The 18539-nt window shown below is 39.7% G+C and overlaps 1 protein-coding gene across 6 annotated transcripts in view; it reads right to left on the bottom strand.

The window, feature by feature from the left end:
- Window positions 1-431: 431 nt before the first annotated feature.
- The window catches only part of kif1ab (kinesin family member 1Ab), a 32802-nt gene continuing 14694 nt past the window's right edge, over window positions 432-18539 (bottom strand). For 4 of the 6 annotated variants that reach the window (XM_051953944.1, XM_022203412.2, XM_022203398.2 and 1 more), the window contains 33 exons: window positions 18075-18150; window positions 17875-17954; window positions 17670-17776; window positions 17420-17503; window positions 17070-17250; window positions 16848-16920; window positions 16615-16705; window positions 16358-16506; window positions 15456-15634; window positions 14984-15121; window positions 14766-14884; window positions 14548-14633; window positions 14309-14444; window positions 13836-14019; window positions 13066-13156; window positions 12858-12976; window positions 12684-12739; window positions 11610-11718; window positions 11401-11467; window positions 11109-11193; window positions 10915-11020; window positions 10621-10644; window positions 10362-10476; window positions 9912-10045; window positions 9717-9778; window positions 9455-9600; window positions 8389-8577; window positions 8186-8257; window positions 7327-7436; window positions 6579-6698; window positions 5729-5921; window positions 5526-5644; window positions 432-4328 (listed from right to left, as the gene is read on the bottom strand). In XM_051953944.1, the coding sequence (XP_051809904.1) occupies window positions 4271-4328; window positions 5526-5644; window positions 5729-5921; window positions 6579-6698; window positions 7327-7436; window positions 8186-8257; window positions 8389-8577; window positions 9455-9600; window positions 9717-9778; window positions 9912-10045; window positions 10362-10476; window positions 10621-10644; window positions 10915-11020; window positions 11109-11193; window positions 11401-11467; window positions 11610-11718; window positions 12684-12739; window positions 12858-12976; window positions 13066-13156; window positions 13836-14019; window positions 14309-14444; window positions 14548-14633; window positions 14766-14884; window positions 14984-15121; window positions 15456-15634; window positions 16358-16506; window positions 16615-16705; window positions 16848-16920; window positions 17070-17250; window positions 17420-17503; window positions 17670-17776; window positions 17875-17954; window positions 18075-18150 (3658 nt within the window). In that variant the 3' untranslated portion in view covers window positions 432-4270. The remainder of the gene's footprint in view (window positions 4329-5525; window positions 5645-5728; window positions 5922-6578; window positions 6699-7326; window positions 7437-8185; window positions 8258-8388; window positions 8578-9454; window positions 9601-9716; window positions 9779-9911; window positions 10046-10361; window positions 10477-10620; window positions 10645-10914; window positions 11021-11108; window positions 11194-11400; window positions 11468-11609; window positions 11719-12683; window positions 12740-12857; window positions 12977-13065; window positions 13157-13835; window positions 14020-14308; window positions 14445-14547; window positions 14634-14765; window positions 14885-14983; window positions 15122-15455; window positions 15635-16357; window positions 16507-16614; window positions 16706-16847; window positions 16921-17069; window positions 17251-17419; window positions 17504-17669; window positions 17777-17874; window positions 17955-18074; window positions 18151-18539) is intronic. The other 2 variants (XM_051953945.1, XM_022203418.2) reach the window with 1 other exon arrangement.

Here is an 18539-nt window from a genome sequence, read left to right as displayed (position 1 = left end):
AATGCAAGAGGACTCAGAGGAGCTGAGATCATTCATTTGTATCATTGTTTTTATGTATATTGCAATGTAGGTTGTAAAATAATTGAAAACATGTAGTACTGACAATAGCAATCTTAGTTCACTTATAACAGAGACATGAAAGACAGTTATAGTAGCTATCTACCCAGCAGGGAGGACAGTGATAATAAAAATGTGTTATCAACATAAATATGATCCCCTGCAGTGAATTTTATCTGGATGATGTTTCCTAGGAAAGACTCCGAGTCCAGAGTTGACAGCAGGGGACCAGAAACTGATCCGTGAAGAACTCCACACACAAATTTTGATTTAAATAGTGTAGAATAGCAATGCAAACTCCACTGAATGTAATAAAGGTGAAAAGTGAAATCTGATACCGGCAAAAATCAAACACATCACATTCAGATGCTGCATAAGTTTGAACACTCATTTATTTATTTGCCTTATTTTTTTTTCTTGACAACTTTTGTTATGTGTCCACAGACATGAGAAAGAACTCCAGAACACTCAAAAGATAAATGTGAGCACTGAGATTAAGACTTTATCACAGGCTGAGACCTGTTCCTGCTTCTGTCAAGCAGCTCTGAGCAAGAGCGCAGAACTGGGACCATCACCGCCTCACCCATACTGAGCTGAGATGTGCAAAACTGATCCCTCATCAGCGCTCTTTACTGTTCAGCGACACTTGACAAAGCAGCAGGTCGGTTATTCTTATTCATCATGGTATACAGAGGAAAAGAGAGTTAATATCATCTGCGTGATGAGACCCAACACACAAATCTCCATTTATATACAAGACAGAGCCAAGAGGAAGGTTTCCAGTTAATCATTACAAGGATCATGAATGACAATACTTTACAAGCAGCACTTGAGGGGTGGAAAGCTGTTGTCATTAGCAAGCGGTAAGGCAGGAGAGAGGGACGGGGCACAGCAGAAGATAAGTGGACCGGAATGCTTCGATCCAGAGCTATGACAGTTAAAAAGCAGCCAAATAGAAAATAATCCACTCGTGTACCTTTCAACAATTATTGGCCAGCACGCTAAAACTGTCTCACAAAGTGTTTTTTAACATGATACCCTGGAACTATTAGGGCTGGAAGCATTGCAAGTCGTCTGCCAGTTGTAAAGTGAAAAGTCAATGCAATTGGTGGTGTGTTAACTGCTGAAGAAAAAAAAAGACTAATTCTTCTTCCTCTTTCAGAACAGGGCCATAATGTTTCTTAAAAAAAAACACACATTTATATATTTTAAAACATAATAAAAATAATATTAAATAAAGATGCTTTGTGCGTAAGTGCAATATAGTGTCAAAACACAATCTATGCCTCAAAACTAATAAATAAAACTTTCCATTTGTCTTCTGTACCAGCAGACAACATACAGGATATATCAATAAAATATTTTCTGAAGAGATTTGATTGTACCAAGATGGCCCACTGAGAAATAAACACCTTTAATTATTTCTTTGCTTACAGACAGAATATCATTTTAAAAGTTAAATTAGCCACGGTGGCTATAAACGTGTCGTAAAATGTAAAACAGAGCTGATCAGAGTCAGATTTCTTTCACTGCTCTCAGTATTAGGCTGCACTGCCCAACAGGTTGGCTGACCTGTGGCACACAGATTCCTAAATCTTTTCTGCTCACTGACTGAGTCCAGCTCCCCCCCCCCAAAGAAAAAAAATATCATAAGTTGTAAAGAAAAACAGGAGGAAAACGGGAAAGGCAAACTGGCTGGCTGACCATGCCTTCCCTATATGATGAGCAAAATGCATAATAATGTATATATGAGCAAACACAAAACCCCTTTTGTCATTCTTGCATGGAAAAATAAACAGTTTGTTCATTTATTTCATCTTCTACTGATAACATTGATATTAAAGCAAAAAACTTAGGGCCACTTTGGTACAATGAAGGGCGATAAAAAGCAACTAAAACCATCCTTGGACATGAAAGTCATAACAACACCCAGCTAATCATACTGTACTGGTTTCTGACAAGCATCAGACTGAAATATCTAGCAGCTACAGTACCAAAGCTAAGGGGGAGGATTGCTTCAAAAGGCAACATTTACAGTCCATGAAATGAGCTATACGCTGCACTGTACTTTTACAGGCTATACCAACAGACTATAGAGGATCATCGATAATATTTACTCTCCAAAACATTGACGTAGATCATCAAAATTAAAAAAAAGAGATTCATAGCATCTACTATTACTCTACATAAAAGCTTAATGAGTAACTAACTTTAGCGTTAATGCCAAAGACAGATGAATGAGGGAGAAAAAAGAGGTGAAAAAAGGGAGGCACTATCTGGTGCATGGACAACGCTCTTGTCCACTCGAAGCAACTGCCCTCAACAGGTTACAGGTCCATGGTCAATTACAACTTTGTCCTTTCTATTTAGCTACAAGAGGAGTCTTATATAGTAAACTTGTTTACTGTAGCAACTCTGCTGGCCCATAACAGACAGAATAAGTGCTTGTTTGATAAAATAAAAAAGTACAAACCACACACAGTGCAGTTGTCCTCCCAGTTTGTCATGAAAACACGAGTTTAGGTAGAAGTGGCTTGTTTAAACGAAAAGTGTAACATTTTGGGAAATTCACATTTTGCTTCGCCACCGGAGTTGTTGTCTTTTTATTTGTTATGTGCTCAATATATATAGTGATCAATGTTTCCCGTCACACATAGGGATTGGTCCAAGTGTGGGAACAGAAACGAACCGATATGATACTGACAACACTGTCATGTAAACCTATTAAATATGAAACTGTAGATGGGAGGTGATTAACTTAGCTCAGAATAAAGACAGGGATCAACTAGGTGATAAACATCCACCTCCCAGCACCTCTAAAGTTCACAAATTCAGAGTTAAACTGTATCTTGTTTGTGCCTTTATGCTAGGAGTCACTGTGCCTGAACAGGTAATACACAAACCATCCCAGGTTATTCATGGATTAAACACATAAGATACACGTGAGCTGTAGAGGTAGTGGCTGATTTCGTTAAATCTGTTTCCCCTTGTTTCCAATCTGAGGTAAGTTAAGATTCAAATTCATATTTTCCATCAGTGCTCTCCTCTAACTTTCAGCATAAATGAGGAGAAACGCTTCCCAAAATGTCAAACTATTCAGTAAACATCCATGATTTTATTTTTTTTTTCTGTCTGCTAACACAACTGCACAGTGGACAGTGATAGAAACAATTAAAAGAAGAAATAAAAAGCTTTGGTTGAAACAATTGAGTAAATGACACAAGACATCAACTCAATGAAGACGATAAAGTGCCATGCAACGAAACTGTCAGAGCTCCTGTCACAAAGAAATAACATTGCAGACAACCTACGATAGCAACAATAAATAACATTGTCCTTCATGGTTATACCTACAAGGGATAGTGTAAAAAAAAAGAAAGAAAGAAAGAAAGCAGAACAAGGCAAGGACATGAGTTATCTCTCCTGATCGTGGATTATTTTGCCTTAGTCTAGCCAACGAACTCAGTTTTCGCAGAGCCAGTTAAAAAAAATGACACAGGTACAACAGCTTATCCTTTAGTCCTAACAAATCCCTCCTCATGCTACTTCAATGGTAAAATGATGAGCAACAGCGATCTCTTTGCCATTTGAAACCTCTGCGGTGAAACAAATGCTCTACGCTGCAGAGCACCGAGCCAATCCAGACTGAGGTAATGTACAGTATGTATGTGATGTATATGGAGCTACCATCCCTGCACTTAACACGCTTCTACGCAGAGAAACATCCGCTTCGATGTTTTCATTCTCTCCTTCAGCTGATGCCGTTAATGGTTGGTGGCTAATGTTCGTTTACAACTGGGACTTACTGTCAGTAATGATAGATGAAGGAGGGATCTGGGCACATACTAGCTTTTTACAGGGAACTGGTAGATGAACCGTTTCTGCATGTACATGAAAACTAATCGCCCCAATGCCCAGCAGAGGTAAGTTATTTAACAGTTTTAGGTGGTTAGTTTTTCTGCTAAAGGTCAGAGGAGAGTAAACCATGCAGGGTTTGAGGTGGTGACGGCAGCAAAAACAGACAGAGGGTGTTTTTTTTGTCGGATTTTGGAATGAGCGGCTAAGTGATTTTCGGGACGGGGGCGGCCATCACTGGAATATTTAAATGGTTCTATGTATAAGTTTGTTATATGTTCAGCAGGAGCAGGATGTTGAGCTGAGCTTTTAGATTGTATTGTTTGTTTGCTGTTTTCCACCAGGCTGGTTTCACCTCTCACATCCTCTGAGCAGCTGGAACCGACTGGATCGACTTTCTCCTGGAGAGCTTTGACCTGATGGGGGGGAGATGAAAACATTTGGGAAACGGGGAAGTGACATGTTAGAAAATGTTTCATTAAATGTATTTAAAAGCAGGTATGATTAATGACATTACTTTCTGGAATGCATAACCCTCTAAACCATAATATATTCTCCACTGGAAGGTTTGAAAGGGATTGCCAAAATCAAACCATTTATCAGAGCCAGAGAGAAAATCATCAGGTTTTAAACTTTCTGACATCCTTTATTTCTCATCTATGACCCGATCGGTCACAAAATTTGACCAAGTCAAAGGTTAAAATCAGAATATTTTCTAAAAAAAAATAAAATCTATTAATTCTAAATATCTAAAAATGCCCCACTAGATTTTGTAGAAATCCAGAAAATTCTAATAATTCAAGGACTTTTCAGCAGAACTGGACTGAACTGCAGGCCGTATGATGCCAGTTTAAAAATAAAAGTAGCAAAATTCTTATTATCATTTTTTTCAGTATTGTTAACAGCTGTGGGCATTGGAAAAATGCTGTATGTAGTAGTCTCAGGGTTTTTTATTATTATTATTTTTGCAAAAGTAAATAATCAAACAAAGCAAATTTTTCATTTTTTATGATTAACTGCGTCATACTGCACAGTGATCATTCTCTCTACTTCTAGCCAAATTTCGTTATATTTCTGCACAATGACAATAAAGTCTCCCAGAAACTGCTTGGGGTTCGGTTAGTTGTGCAGAAGATAAAAGCTTCTGCTGATTTCTAAAGAATGGAGAGATCCATTTAAATATATTTTTCTGCCACACATTATATTCTCCATATTTGACTGTTTACATTTTTGGATATTCAGCTGACCTGATGTGCACCGACTACAAGACTATCTCGGTCTGTGGTTTCCAACCTGGGGGTCAAGAACCCTCATGGGATACCAAGAAAAAACATCAGGGGTCACTAGATACCCAAGTTTCACAAAATAATGCTTCTTTTGCTAATGTTCTTGCTAAGCACTGGATACGTTCAAATTCAGCTCTGGGTTATACGGACTGTTTTGATGTTGAACAATTTAACACTATTTTCCTAGTAATTAGTATGAAATTGCATTTACCTTTGCAGGAATATTCTTAAATCACTCACAGTTACATTTCAGATTCTTTCAAGGAAACTTAAAAAAAGTAGATGTTTTACAGTGTATTTTGCCTTAACAGCTTCCCCACCACTCACCTGATGGTGCCGGCTAACAGCGGGTTAAAAGCATACAGCCAGTCATGCATCTCTTTGTCATTGGTGGCCTGCAGCAGGATCCCACGATGCTCAGTGCACACTGCAAACGTGTTGGGGGTCTGAAGACATAAAATACCTCGGGGTTACTTCAGTTCTTTCATTTTTAGTTGTTTAATGCTTACCGAAGTGAAGTTTGGTCATACCCGCAGTAAAGTCTGCTTGTCTTCACTGTATTCCACCTTTGCAGAGGACAGGTTGATGACGGCTCTCTCCACGCTGTCCCTCTCGCTGCGGTACAAGTAGACGTAGGGTCTGCGCACCACCACGTAACGCTTCACCCAGCCACTGGTGTGGGGCTCCAGGAAGTGCAGGTAGCCCTTCTTTGACACGATGGGACTGCATATGATGACAGAGATATTAACGGTAAGACAAACTTACTACATTAGTTAAAAATTTAAGAAAGCTATGTGGAGGAAAATGCAGCATATTATTAAGCTGCAGATCTTAAATAACCTCTGTATCACTCTGACAGACACGATACCTCCTAAAAAAGTATTTAGACATTGCAATGCAAAAATAGAATCATGGCCAGCTGTCTATAAGCCTTAATCTATTCCAACTGCATTATGGTGTGGATGTCTTAGTTTATGTTAATTAGAAGAAACAGAAACGTAACTACAACAAAAGCATGCTTTGTAGTTTATGTATAAAGTGTTACTGCAGGCCTGCATGTGAAAATTGTAGTGTTGTACTTCTAGATAGATGCTCTGATAGTTTCACTTGAATGGATCACATGCCATGAAAGCATAAAATGAAAATGTAAAGTTAATTTCCATCATGCTCCCTCCCTGGATCATCATCTACCACATCCCTTAATGAAGTGTATGGTAGTCGTCTCATCGCTTTGTTTATGTGTGAAAATGTATTTGTGTGTGTTTTTCCATTGTTGTGTACAGTAATATGATCATGCCAACTGTATACCTTAATAAATAAGGCAAAGTGGATAATCTGGTATGTTAGAGTGACTCAGATGCAGCTGCCGTGTGGTCTGACCTGACACGAATCTCCTGTATATCAGGAACAAAGGTGCATCCTCTGAGGGCTTTCTTTCTGTCCACTGGGCTGTACGGGTCCAGGTCTGGTGTGGATGCTCCTGAACTGGGCTCAGTGTGTCTGCGCAACATGAAAAGAACAAAATCACAATGTGACAAGGAGTAGATGAACCACCATTTTTTTAAGTTCTCCTTTCAGAATGTCTAAGCAACGGGAAAGAAAACATTTTAATCAGGCAGAGAATTAGCACAGGAGTACTTTAAGCATGAGGTAAATGTTATTATTACATTATTAGATCTATTATATCATTTAATATGTAAATATTAGGAATGAAATCCTACATCCCATTAGTTACATTATATGCTGTCAAGCCATAATGTTCACAGTTCTGTTGTTTTTCTTCTTAATAAACAAATGAAAACAAGGTAAGTTGTATGATTTTCGAAACCACCTGACACCATTTTAGAAGATTTGAACAAATTCATGAAAAGCTTTATTATGTGCATGTTTAAACACATTTCAGGGCATCATTGTTCCTTAAAAAAAAAAAAAAAAACTACTTTAGAAAAGAGCATATTTTGTCATTACAGAAGCAGTAGTGGCAATTTGCTTGGAATAAATATAAAAACTGCAGAATTTAAGATGCATTCCTATCATCTTTTGATTATAATTAGAGCTAAATACCATTGAAAATCATTTCTGTGAAATAAAAACAACAGACCCAAATTGTAAGGGTCCATTTACTTACCTAATGTCATAATGTCCCTCCACCAGTGAGGGGCAGGTAGAAGAGGGAGTGAGCGTGCTCAGTCCAGAAGAAGACGTGTCTCTCATTAGCGATGCCGACATCTCAGACAGCTAAAACACACCCACACATACGTGCGCGCGCACACACACACACAAACAAGAATAACAAGGACACACAAGACAAGAGGGACGAGTACAGATACAGACAAAACATACCGGCAAACAATTAAGCAAGGACGACACAGACATGCATTCAGAGAACAACTCAATCAGAAACTCTGCCATTTCCTAGCAAATGTACTGTAGAACCACCACTGAGTTTAAATGAAAATCCTGAATTTGTCTAAGAGCCCCTCGCTGATTAACGTGTTGAAGAGGACATGCAGGAGTGTTGCTATGTTAGTGGAAGCCTCGCAGTCTCTAAGGAGGAGAGATTAAGTTTGGCAAAGAAGGAGGGGAAGCTGAAGAATTTTTAGATACATGGGGAAGACAGAATTAATCAACAGACCAGAGTCAAAAATATTCTGAAAAGAAAAAATCTTGATTGACTTTCATATCTGGCATATTTCATCCAGATGCTTTAAACACATTTTGAATATTACTCAACCCAGGTCTGTTGGGTGGGTAGTGGTAAAAATAGAAGACATCAGGCTGAATTAAAGGTTAGATTCAATTAGGTGGGATAAATACAAAGTATTTTAAAAAGACCAGAATCTCTACCGAACAAGTGAAAGAAACATGAATGGATGCAACATCAGACTGCAGAGGCAGAGTGTGGGGCTTTGATATTTAGTGAAGCTACAAACATTAGGTTCAGAAGGATTATTGGGCCGGGTTAGAGGGCCTAGGCTGGGGCTCACCTTGCTCTCACTGGCACTGCTGCTCACCTGGCTGTACTCCCTGTTGAAGGTGTGCATCAGCAGACGCAGACACTGGAGAGAAGAGAGTGAAAACAGCAGGGGTTTTGTTTGTTAGACGATGCTGAAAGAATCTGTGTGGGATCAAAACTAGAAGTAAGACAGGAAATGAGGACGTTCTGGAGGCTTCGGGCACCAGCAGTCACCTTAGCAGCCAGCTCCCTCTGCCTCTGGTTGGGGCTGTCGGGGGCCGGGCTGCTGCCGGGACTGTGGCTGAGGACGGGACTCTTTGCAAAGTCGCTGATGTCGCTGCTCTTGTAGAGAGCATCCTGTCCCGCCTGCAGAGTCGCCTCCAGCTTCTCCCTCAGCAGCAGGTAGTGCCTGGTCTTCTCCACCTTTAACAACAGAAGCAATGTCACTTGACCGGATGTGGTCTCGGAAACAAAGCTGAAAAGACGTTTGTTTGGAAAGGGTGTCATTTCAAACAGGCGGCAAGAAAGCTGATCTACAAGAAATCTCAGTTTCCGACACATTAAGATAAATTCTTCCAACACCAAAATGAATCAGTGCATCACGTTTTTGAGCTAAGTGTCTAAAATTCATGTTGAAACATTGCTATTCTGCAAGAAGCTCCTGTAAAACATGCAAATCAAATGAAGTTTTTGTATGCAGCAACCAGGACATAACAAAAAAATCCAATAGTACACGTTTGACTGACTAAATTTTATTTTAAAGTGCAGTGAAATCTATTTGAAATACAGGAAAAAAAATACACAACTACATCTTTTGACTAGAAAAGCATGTAGAAATGGTGAGAGAGTTTTTTCCTCAGAGAAGTGTCTGCATTTTTACCCTACTGTCTCAAGAGGGAAGTTAGTTGAGCCTGTTTGTAGTCTGAGAGGCAAATTCCAGTGCAATGAACCTCCATATAAAATGTACACGACTCACTATGACTCATGCACTGAAAGCGACTCAAATGAGCTTAACATTTTTATCGACTGTCTTCTTAAAAAAAATCAACCTGAGAATAAAGACAAAATGAGATTTCTGGAAAATGAGTACGACATTTTGTCCTATCCTGAATACAAATACACATGGGTTTGAATCCATGTTCATTTTATTATTGTCCTCAGAAAAGAACGTATAAAAATAAGCTTTTTTTTAATATTTTCGTGAAGCTTAGACTGACCCAAAATAGAGGAAATTACAACCTAATTCTTCTTTGTTTTCGTTTTTTCTTGGTTTCAGTTCTCCTCAGTCTACTCCACTGACCTCCTGCAGTAAGCTGAGCTTCTCCAGCTCCCACTGGTGGTCAAGAATGAGGCTGTCGCTGCGAGGCCTCCATCCAGCCAGGTTCTCCTCCCCTCGGACGTACGCCACCGAGGTGTCCAGCACACGCCTGCGACGACGCTGCATGCCTGATAAAAGGGGATACAATAATCCATGCTTTTACTATGTCAGAACAAACCCAAGTTCAAGAAATATTTGTTATTTTTTTAGGATGATTTTCTTGCTATCATTAATGCTGCATCACCTGGACTTCCGTTGTCGGCCACATGGCACAGAGTCATTTCATAGACTCCAGTTACACGGTTACTGAGAAGGAGAAACAAGTAGATGCCAGTTAAACAAAAATAATTATAATTATATTTAAGATGACAGTGCTACAATTAGACCCAGCAGTTATGTAACATACAACAATTCAGACTATAAGTCCAGAAGCACGTACCTCTCAGAGGGCCGAAGGCAGCCGGTGCTGAAGAGGTTTCTGATGGAGCGAGACGCCGGCAGCTTCGCGTCACGAGAGTAAAATACCATGCAGAAATCTTTGGTGATAACAGTCGGTTGAGTGCAGTTCTCCATCTAGTCAAAATACATAAAATATTCTTAGCAATAATCAATTTGCTGCATTCATCTCAAAATACTTAAAGTTCTGAAAAACCAAGTGGGAGATCCAGCATCAGCGTGTGACTTACCCACTCAGACTAAAAAGGAATTTCTGACTCTGATTATATCTGTTTGGTAAAAAAGAACTACAAATATGGCTGCAAGTGCACCACTGATGGATTCCTACCAAAAAAAGCTAAATAGAAGTACAATTTTGAAAAAACTATTAGACATATGTGACACAACCCTGAAATTGCATCATTAATGCATCGTGACATGCATTTTCTATTACCTCGAGATAAGCAGAGAGAGTGATGTAGATCTTCTCCCCGTATGGAGTGACTCTGTTCAGAAGCAGAGAGTTGTGCATGGAGCTGTCCCACGCTGCCTCAAATCGGTAGAAGGTTCTACAGGGAGAAAACAAAGCATCTATCTGAATTATTTGAACAAAAAAAAAGTCAGCATCAGCTCATGAAACCCTGCCAGCAAATTCACTTTTTGTTACCAGAAACAATAATTCAAAAGGTTTTTAAAAATGATTGTCAGTGTACCTATGATCAACTCCCAAGGACACGCTGCCATTAACAAAGAAAAAAGAGAAACAAGATACGAATTAGAAACTTTTAACTGCGGCTGTTAAAAGTTTAAATTCAGCAAACAAAACTGATCCATGCAAACTGAAAAATGCTTTGACGCCACATTACACGCTGGAATGCAAAAGGCAAGTGGAAGCAAAAATGCTACAAAGCATCTGGTCTGTGATTAAAGTGTGTCAAACTAAATTAAACCAGAAACATGCTCTCAAATATGAAATTATTAAATGCATAAAAATCCAAAATTCATACTTGTCGTCATGTTTTGGCCAAAAGTATCCAGATGAGAGGATGTTGAGGGAGAGGATGTTGGGGTCTATGATGGTCTCATCGGCCTCCGGTGTGTTTCGAATACGACCTGATGTCAAAGAAGTCACGATGAGACTGGTTCTTTCAAAGAGCACCTTTGGATATTTGATTTCTTCTCACTAAAACATGTTACTCACCGATAACCAGCTCCTTCACCTCTTTCCACTCAATATCATTTCCGGTTTCATGAGCAATGGTAACTGTGATCCTCCTCTGAATGCCCTGTGGAGTCACGAGAAGATGGGAAATTAATTTGTTTGTGGAGAAATAAAAATGTACTTGTTTTACATATTAATTTGAGGAGAAAAACAGCATCTAATGTGTACGTTCTTTAAGGTTTAAAAGCTTTAACACTGATAGAAACAACTGTATATTAGCAATGTGTAGTCTAAAATATGTAATTGGAATTTTGTTGAAATGGGGTCAGACCTGATGTAGGAGGAATGTCCCGTGGCAGGGCATCCCTCCTCTGTGGTCAACGACAGCTGGGATGTAGCTGGAGACAGAACAGTCAATACAGATAATAACATTTAGATAACTGTATGTATTTATTGTAGCATTCTTTACATGTGCGATCTACTCTCTTAGGGCTTTGCTGTTATGGTATAGAAGTGGCAACATAAACGGACAGGACTCACTCTCCATTAGCTTCCAGCTCACAGATCTCAAAGAAGACCATGAGGTCGTATTTGGCGTGACAAGGTCCTGCAGTGGAGCGAGTCAGAGTGCTGAGCTTGGTGGCCGGCACTGAGAGAATAAAAAGAGATCAGATTAATTAATCCCAGCTTAAAACGAAATTAAATAAATGGAACTGAATATCAAATTGCGAGTCAGCTGGGATAGGCTCCAGCACCCCACGCGACCCTAGTGAGGATAAAGCGGTGTATAGAGAATGGATGGATGGATTAAAAAAAAAAAACTTCATGACCTTGCTGAAAATGAATGGTTCTTTGTTTAATATCAGGAAAACTGTTGAAACTATTGACACTAGTGGTCATTACGTGAACTGCAATCCCAGCCGTCTTCCAAAACAGCGATGCACAACACTGAATGTTTCTGACATTATGAATCGTTCTAATTTAATTTTAAACTATATTTGAGATTACAGACTACATATAACTCTCCAGCAAAGCAAAAGTGTGGGAAATGTTCCCCTGCTTCGCTCCTCCTTAACCCTCCTGTTGTCCTCATTTACAGGCACCAAAAAAATATTGTTTTCCAATTCCACAAATTTCTGAAAATTTGCAAAGCCTTGAGGAAGAAAATTCCAATAATTTCTTAAAAGTTCCCCTTAAAAGTTTTATTTGGAAAAAAATCCCCCAAATTTGGCAAGACAATTCTTGTAAATATTCTTAAAAAAAAGTAAAAATCTTCCCAAAAAAATCCTAAAATTATCTAAAACGATTACATATGTATAAGTAAAACTTCTATTTTCTTTAAGAACATTCACATAAAAATCAACTAAAATCCAATGAAATTTGCTGGATTTGGGTTGATTGAAACATTTTTAACATTTCTTTTTCTCCCGCCAAAAAATGTTCAGAGATTTCCCAAAAATGTTGAAAATGTGGACATCAGAAGTTTCAATGTAAAGATATATATATTCACATTTTATAGTTACAGTGTGGTCAACTAATTTTTATACACAACCAGATATAATAAAGAATGAATAAACATTGCTTGATATGCTTTGAGGCTTAAATGTTGCTAACCTGGTTTGGATAACGGCATTACTCGAGGGAACTGCCTCCTGGAGGGTCTCAGCGGACTGAAAGAAAACCAGATGTGGAACTGTCCATAAGCGGAAAACCTTCTTTTCATAACAATATATCAGATCATAATTATTAAAGATCTAATGAAACTTATAGCTCAAATGTCTTAGTGACCTGATCAAATCTTTGCAGAGTGGAGGGAAGGGCTGCTTCTGATAGTGTCCGAACACCTCAAACACGATGGGCTGAGTCTTGATGTACTCCGTGAAGGACTTGGTCACCTCCACTGTGATCTGACAGAGGAGAGAGGAGGACTAAAACTCAAACACACCCTGCAGACAGCCGTTTGTTCCAGCCTGTTACTATCTTGATCCCTGCTTACATTTTGGACATGGTAGAAGCCCAGCGGAGGTCCTCGGCCGGTGTTCTTCAGCGGCTCAGTGGAGAAAGCTTCATCATGACGATGAATGAAGCTGGAAAAAAAGAAATCGTTACATCCACTGACTTTCTTTTGTGCATCTTGTACATGATGTGACATTAAAAAAAAAAACAGATTTTTATCTTTCCATCCATCTGTTAACGATGCATCTGTGATGTATCACTGGGAAAACAAACCAAATCTACACTTCAAATTGATAAATATTTCCTCAAAAATCACTTTATTCTACATGTCTCATTTGACAATTCATCAAAATATACCCTTTTTACTAAACAGATTCTGAAAAAAACAAATAACACTAAAAAATCAATGAAAACTATTTTTCCATAATTAGTAGCAGCTATGTACATTTGAAAAATGCCGTAAATGTTGATTTTTAAGTTTTTCTCAATTACATATTCAAATGTCTTGTATTGTCTTGTGTCAAACTGCACAACAGACCCATTTGGCCATGGTTATGCTCTTTCCACAGAGGTGAAGGACTGAAAATGAGCCAACAGTGCTTAAAAATGTGACAGGAAAAATAAATGCTCGTTTAGAGGATTAATAGTGGAAAGTCACATTTATAGAATCTGTATTGCATTTATTGTTGAAAAATATGAGAAATCAGAGGCAGCAGAGGTAAGCTCTGTATGGCAAATAAAGTGCATTTACAACCAAGAGAATATAATTTTAGACTATTTACAGGACTTTGGTGAAAACCTTCAACTCACTTGAACTGACAGAAGATGTCGGCGTATTCTGCCGAGATGCTGGAAGCCTGTAAGACGGTGACTCTGAAGGTGAATGTGCTGCCAATCTTGAGGTGGGACAGAGCTTTTTCTGGAGACAGATCCAGAGGAAGATCCAGACCCAGACCTAAACTCTTCACTGGGCTTTGAGGAACTTCCTGTGTGGCTGCATGAGACACAGGAAGAGAAACACAGATCGTTACATCTAGACTCTATTATTACACTGGATGGGTCAAGTTTTGAAAAATATAAAAATTTAACCTTTTCATAAAAGGACACGCTTAAGTGTTTCAGCAACATTACATCCTTATCAGCAAATATACTGAAGAATAAATAGGCACATATTTTAGCATCAGTCTGGCGTGGTGGATGTTCATCTGACTCAATCCACTCAAGCCTTGCAAAGGATTAGCTAATCTGCGGAAATATTAGTCGGTGAGAGGATCTGCCCTCACCTTCACAGGTGTTGTTGTTGACTTCATCTGCAGAGATTCCCGTCTCAGTGTTCTGTCCTTCTCCCTCCACAATTCTCAGCTCCTCCTGGGAGGTGTTGGAGTGCGACAGACCACCAGGACACGACTCAGTCTGGAACTACAACAACATAACATCAGCTTTTGTCTCATTTACAAAGTGAACATTCATGAAAATTTAGAAATTTTAAGCCCTCTCATTTGAAATCACTAGTCATAGGTACCTTCTCAAACTGTTTGTCTTCAAAGGAGATCTTGGCAGTGCCTGACTGCCTCACACCAGAGCCATAATCGGGGGCCTCCTCATCAGCTAAACAGACACAAAGCAAGATCTTACACCGAAATGTAAAATCATTTCCAAACAGAACAACTGGAAAGAGCAGCTATGACATATTTAGCAGCTGCTGACTTAGAGAAGACTACTACTCATATTTCTTTGTACCTGAGATGGCCTGCACAGCCACCCTGAGGAAGCCTTTCACCTCTCCTTTCTCACTGACGATGGCCACACGATGCACCAGCGGCACCGGATACAGCAGGTTACTCAGGTACACAAAAGCCCTGAGGAGAGGACAGTGAGAGGGATGTTGGGTTCAATGAGTCTTTATTGTGCATCGAAAGAGTTTAACGTGTTCAATGTGAACTGATGCCTTCACTGACCTGCCAACTAGGCGGAACCAGGGGAATCGGTCGTAGAAGGGGTCTCCTCCTGTCAGGGCGTGGTCACAGTCCTCCACAGCACTGCTGGGCAGCTCAGCAGCTCGGTCATACATCTCTCTCATCAGGTCCAGCCTCTGCCTGCAGGGGGCGCCACAAACAGGAGAAAATTACTGAAGGGCCAGAATGTGCTGCCATATGGATAAAAGCATAATGCAGAAGTCTCACTGTACTTCCTATAAACCACCAGGAGACACAAAAATAAGTCTGCATTCCAGTGGTTCTTTTAAATCTCACGTGTAATTTGTTCTTATTTTGCATTATTTCTGAGAGGAGGAATATGTTTAAACAGCTTTGATGATAAGAATCCACCCTCTGAAATTTCCACGATTTTACTGCTGATTAACTGGAACTGTGACCATGTGGTGAGCTTCCAGGCACACATCCTCTTTTTTTGATCACAAACTCTTAGTACCTGAGTTTTTCCAGAGTCCAGTAATGTGTAGCTCCGTTCTTTTGATCTTGCACTTCTACAGCTACTATCGTTCGAGGGAAAGGTCGTCTCTCCCTCTCTTTGGCCACACTGGGGGGCAGCAGGTCGGGAGGCAGAGGAGAGTAGAGTGTGTCTGTCAACAGGACGAACTGGAACTGCACCTGTGAAGAGGATGCAAGGAATAAAGCTTTTTATATTCTCCTCCATCCTTTCAGTCCTATTTTACTGCAATTAAATTATCATTCCATTAGCAGCCTCTGTAAACATTTAATTTATATATAAATAAAAAGTCAGGTCTTACGACATGTGCAAATATTAATACATTTGAACTTCTTACCCATGAACTGGGTGAGAAATTAAGGAGCAGAATTTTTATTTTAGTCAGAAAATGGTTAAAATGTTACAGCATCTTTTAATAACTGAGGAGCTAATCAGAGTGCTTCACATTCAGCATCAAATCTTAAAAGCTCACTGGTTAAATTACTGTGATGTGCTGACAATTAATGATTTTTCGAGACACCTACACTGATGCAAATTTGATTATATTCACAGTGATCATCAACCACTGGCGGACGCGTCATATTCTGTCCTTCCAGTCTGGACTGAGGAGCTGATCCTTCATGCACCAGCACTGCATTATAATGATGCTAAATGTGCACACTGGCTGCAAAAATGATCACTATTAACAAGTGCAGCAACACCACAATACCAGATTAAAAGTTCACTAATTAAGACTTTCACATCACACAGAACAAACTCAGTTAATACTGTGTTACTTAGAGAATTCTGTTTTATCTTTAACCTGAATCAAAGAAATTGGACCAAAGATTCCACAGCACCACTGCAAGACTGACAGATTATATCTTATGATAAAAATATCCAACCTTCTTCTTCAGCTCCACACTAATAGCATTTGCTTCTTTGAGGAAGATGGCGTTGCCCCACAGCAGATCTCTGAGGGAGGTGAACTGGTAGAAACGCCACTTCCTGAAAGCCCACAGCGCCAGCTCCGTCTCTCGCTTTGTCCACGGCACTAGAGGGCATAAAAGTGGAGATGTCAATAAAATTTCACCAGGTACAAACCTGATACAGAGATTCTTGTTTTAATTGGTCTGTAAGAATAAACAAGTGACAGTATCACCTTCCTCTTCGGGCTCCTCCTCTTCCTCAGGTGACTCCAGGTACCGAGAGTCCACCTGTTTCTGAAGGGCCTCCAGTTTACTCTCATAGTCCTGAAAGAAAACAGGAGTGTGTAGGTATTTAGGTCCACAATAAATCCACAAGCACCTCAATGAAAGAGTACATCCAGATTAATAATATGACTGGAATGACTTGCATTATAATTTGGAGTTATTAAATGTAGCTTGCACTCACCAGTCTCTGCTGTTCCAGCAAGTTACTGGCTTCTTCTCTTTCTTTGCGGTATTGATCCTCGAGCTCCTGAAGCCTAGAGGATTCAATTTAAGTCAAATAAATATGAAGAAATCTCCAAAAACGAATAGCAAAGAGATGCTTCATAGGTTGAAATTGCATGTAAACAAACAATAAAAGCATTATTACAATTATCATCAGTAATTACTCTCTGCCCACTCTCACCTCTGCTCCATCTCCTGCTTCATGTCGATGCCTTGTTTCTCCAGCAGCTCTCTCTGAGCGAAGGCCCAGTCGACGGGCTCCACCGGCGTCTCGGCGCACGGCGTCCTCTCTCGCTCTAGACGAGCCTGCTCCGGGTCGTTGAAGCGGAACACGTGGCTCTTGCCCATGATGATGCGGTTCCCTTAAAAACACGAATGAAAGCAGAAAAGCTGAAATGTCTCATTCAATATGACAATAAAAATGTCAAAAAACTGGACATTACACACAACAACACACTGGCAACTGTGGTTTACCAAGATGACCATAGAGTAGTTCTGACTAACACCTTTTGTAACATGACTTCTACTTACCAGAGCGCAGAACAATAGGAGAGGTCACTCTCTTTCCGTTCACGTAAGTCTCTGCTCCCTCACATGGCTCCAGGATAACGCATCCTGTTCCAGAAAAGAAACACTTAGAACCATCACAGTATCTATACAAAGGATATAAAAATGTAAACAGACGCTGGATTTAATTATTTGTATCCATTTACACACTTAAAGATTTTCTTAACACCGTCTTATTTCGTGTTTATCTACAAAGAGAGCACCCAGCCTTTACCTTCTCCCTGAGGGCCGGTGGTGCTGCTGAAGGTGCAGTGTTCGTCTCTAATAAAATGGCCGCTGAGAACGATGTCTTGGCGACTCTTGGCATTTTCACGGCCCACCCTGCAGGAAGATAAGATAATCGAAATTACACAGATTTCTAAAAGCAGCACAGCATCTGGATGGGTTCAATCTGAAAACAAAAATGTATGAAACTTTACTTGGTGGTGCCGTCTTTGATGTAATACAGAAGACACTCGGACATCAGCGGGTCCTCGTTGAGGTTCACCAGATGAGGGGTCTGAAAGGGGAATGACAAATATGTTCTAGTGTTTGTTTGAGTTTGGACAGAGCTGTAAGTGCTGTACAGCTTTTTAAAATGTGTCTGACATGTTTAATGCAACTGGGAGAAGCCTCTGACCTTTTTGGGGGAGAAGACGCCTACAGTGCCTCCATCTTCTCTCATGGCTACACCCATTTCAGCCAGCAGGGCCTCCCTACAGAGAGCAGGCACAGAGTTACAGACGATACAAACAGCAGTAGGGTTATAGTTGTTAAAAGATTAGACTGGTATGGTCAATGGAATGTCTTTGGTAGTGTTCGATAGTCATTTTTTAAGGAGTGACCATTACATTGTTTTTAAATTTTCAGACTCAAAATTAAATTTCCTCAACATGCTACAAACCAGTCTGTTTTTGATTTATAATTGCTGTCATCTCTTATAAATATCCAGTGTTATGTCCCACCATACTGACATGGTGGGAATGTGCTGTGACAACCATTTCTTAGGTATAGATTTCTTATTTACAACCATCAAAACACTCAATAGATATTTATCATTTTTCTCAATTCCAGTGCCAGAAATCCAAACACTTTTTTTTAATTA

Source organism: Acanthochromis polyacanthus, chromosome 9 (genome assembly GCF_021347895.1).
Source record: "Acanthochromis polyacanthus isolate Apoly-LR-REF ecotype Palm Island chromosome 9, KAUST_Apoly_ChrSc, whole genome shotgun sequence".
In the NCBI taxonomy this organism is placed as follows: Eukaryota; Metazoa; Chordata; class Actinopteri; family Pomacentridae; genus Acanthochromis; species Acanthochromis polyacanthus.
The sequence above is the reverse complement of the archived record's forward strand: the minus strand, read 5'-3'. Positions and strand labels throughout refer to the sequence as shown.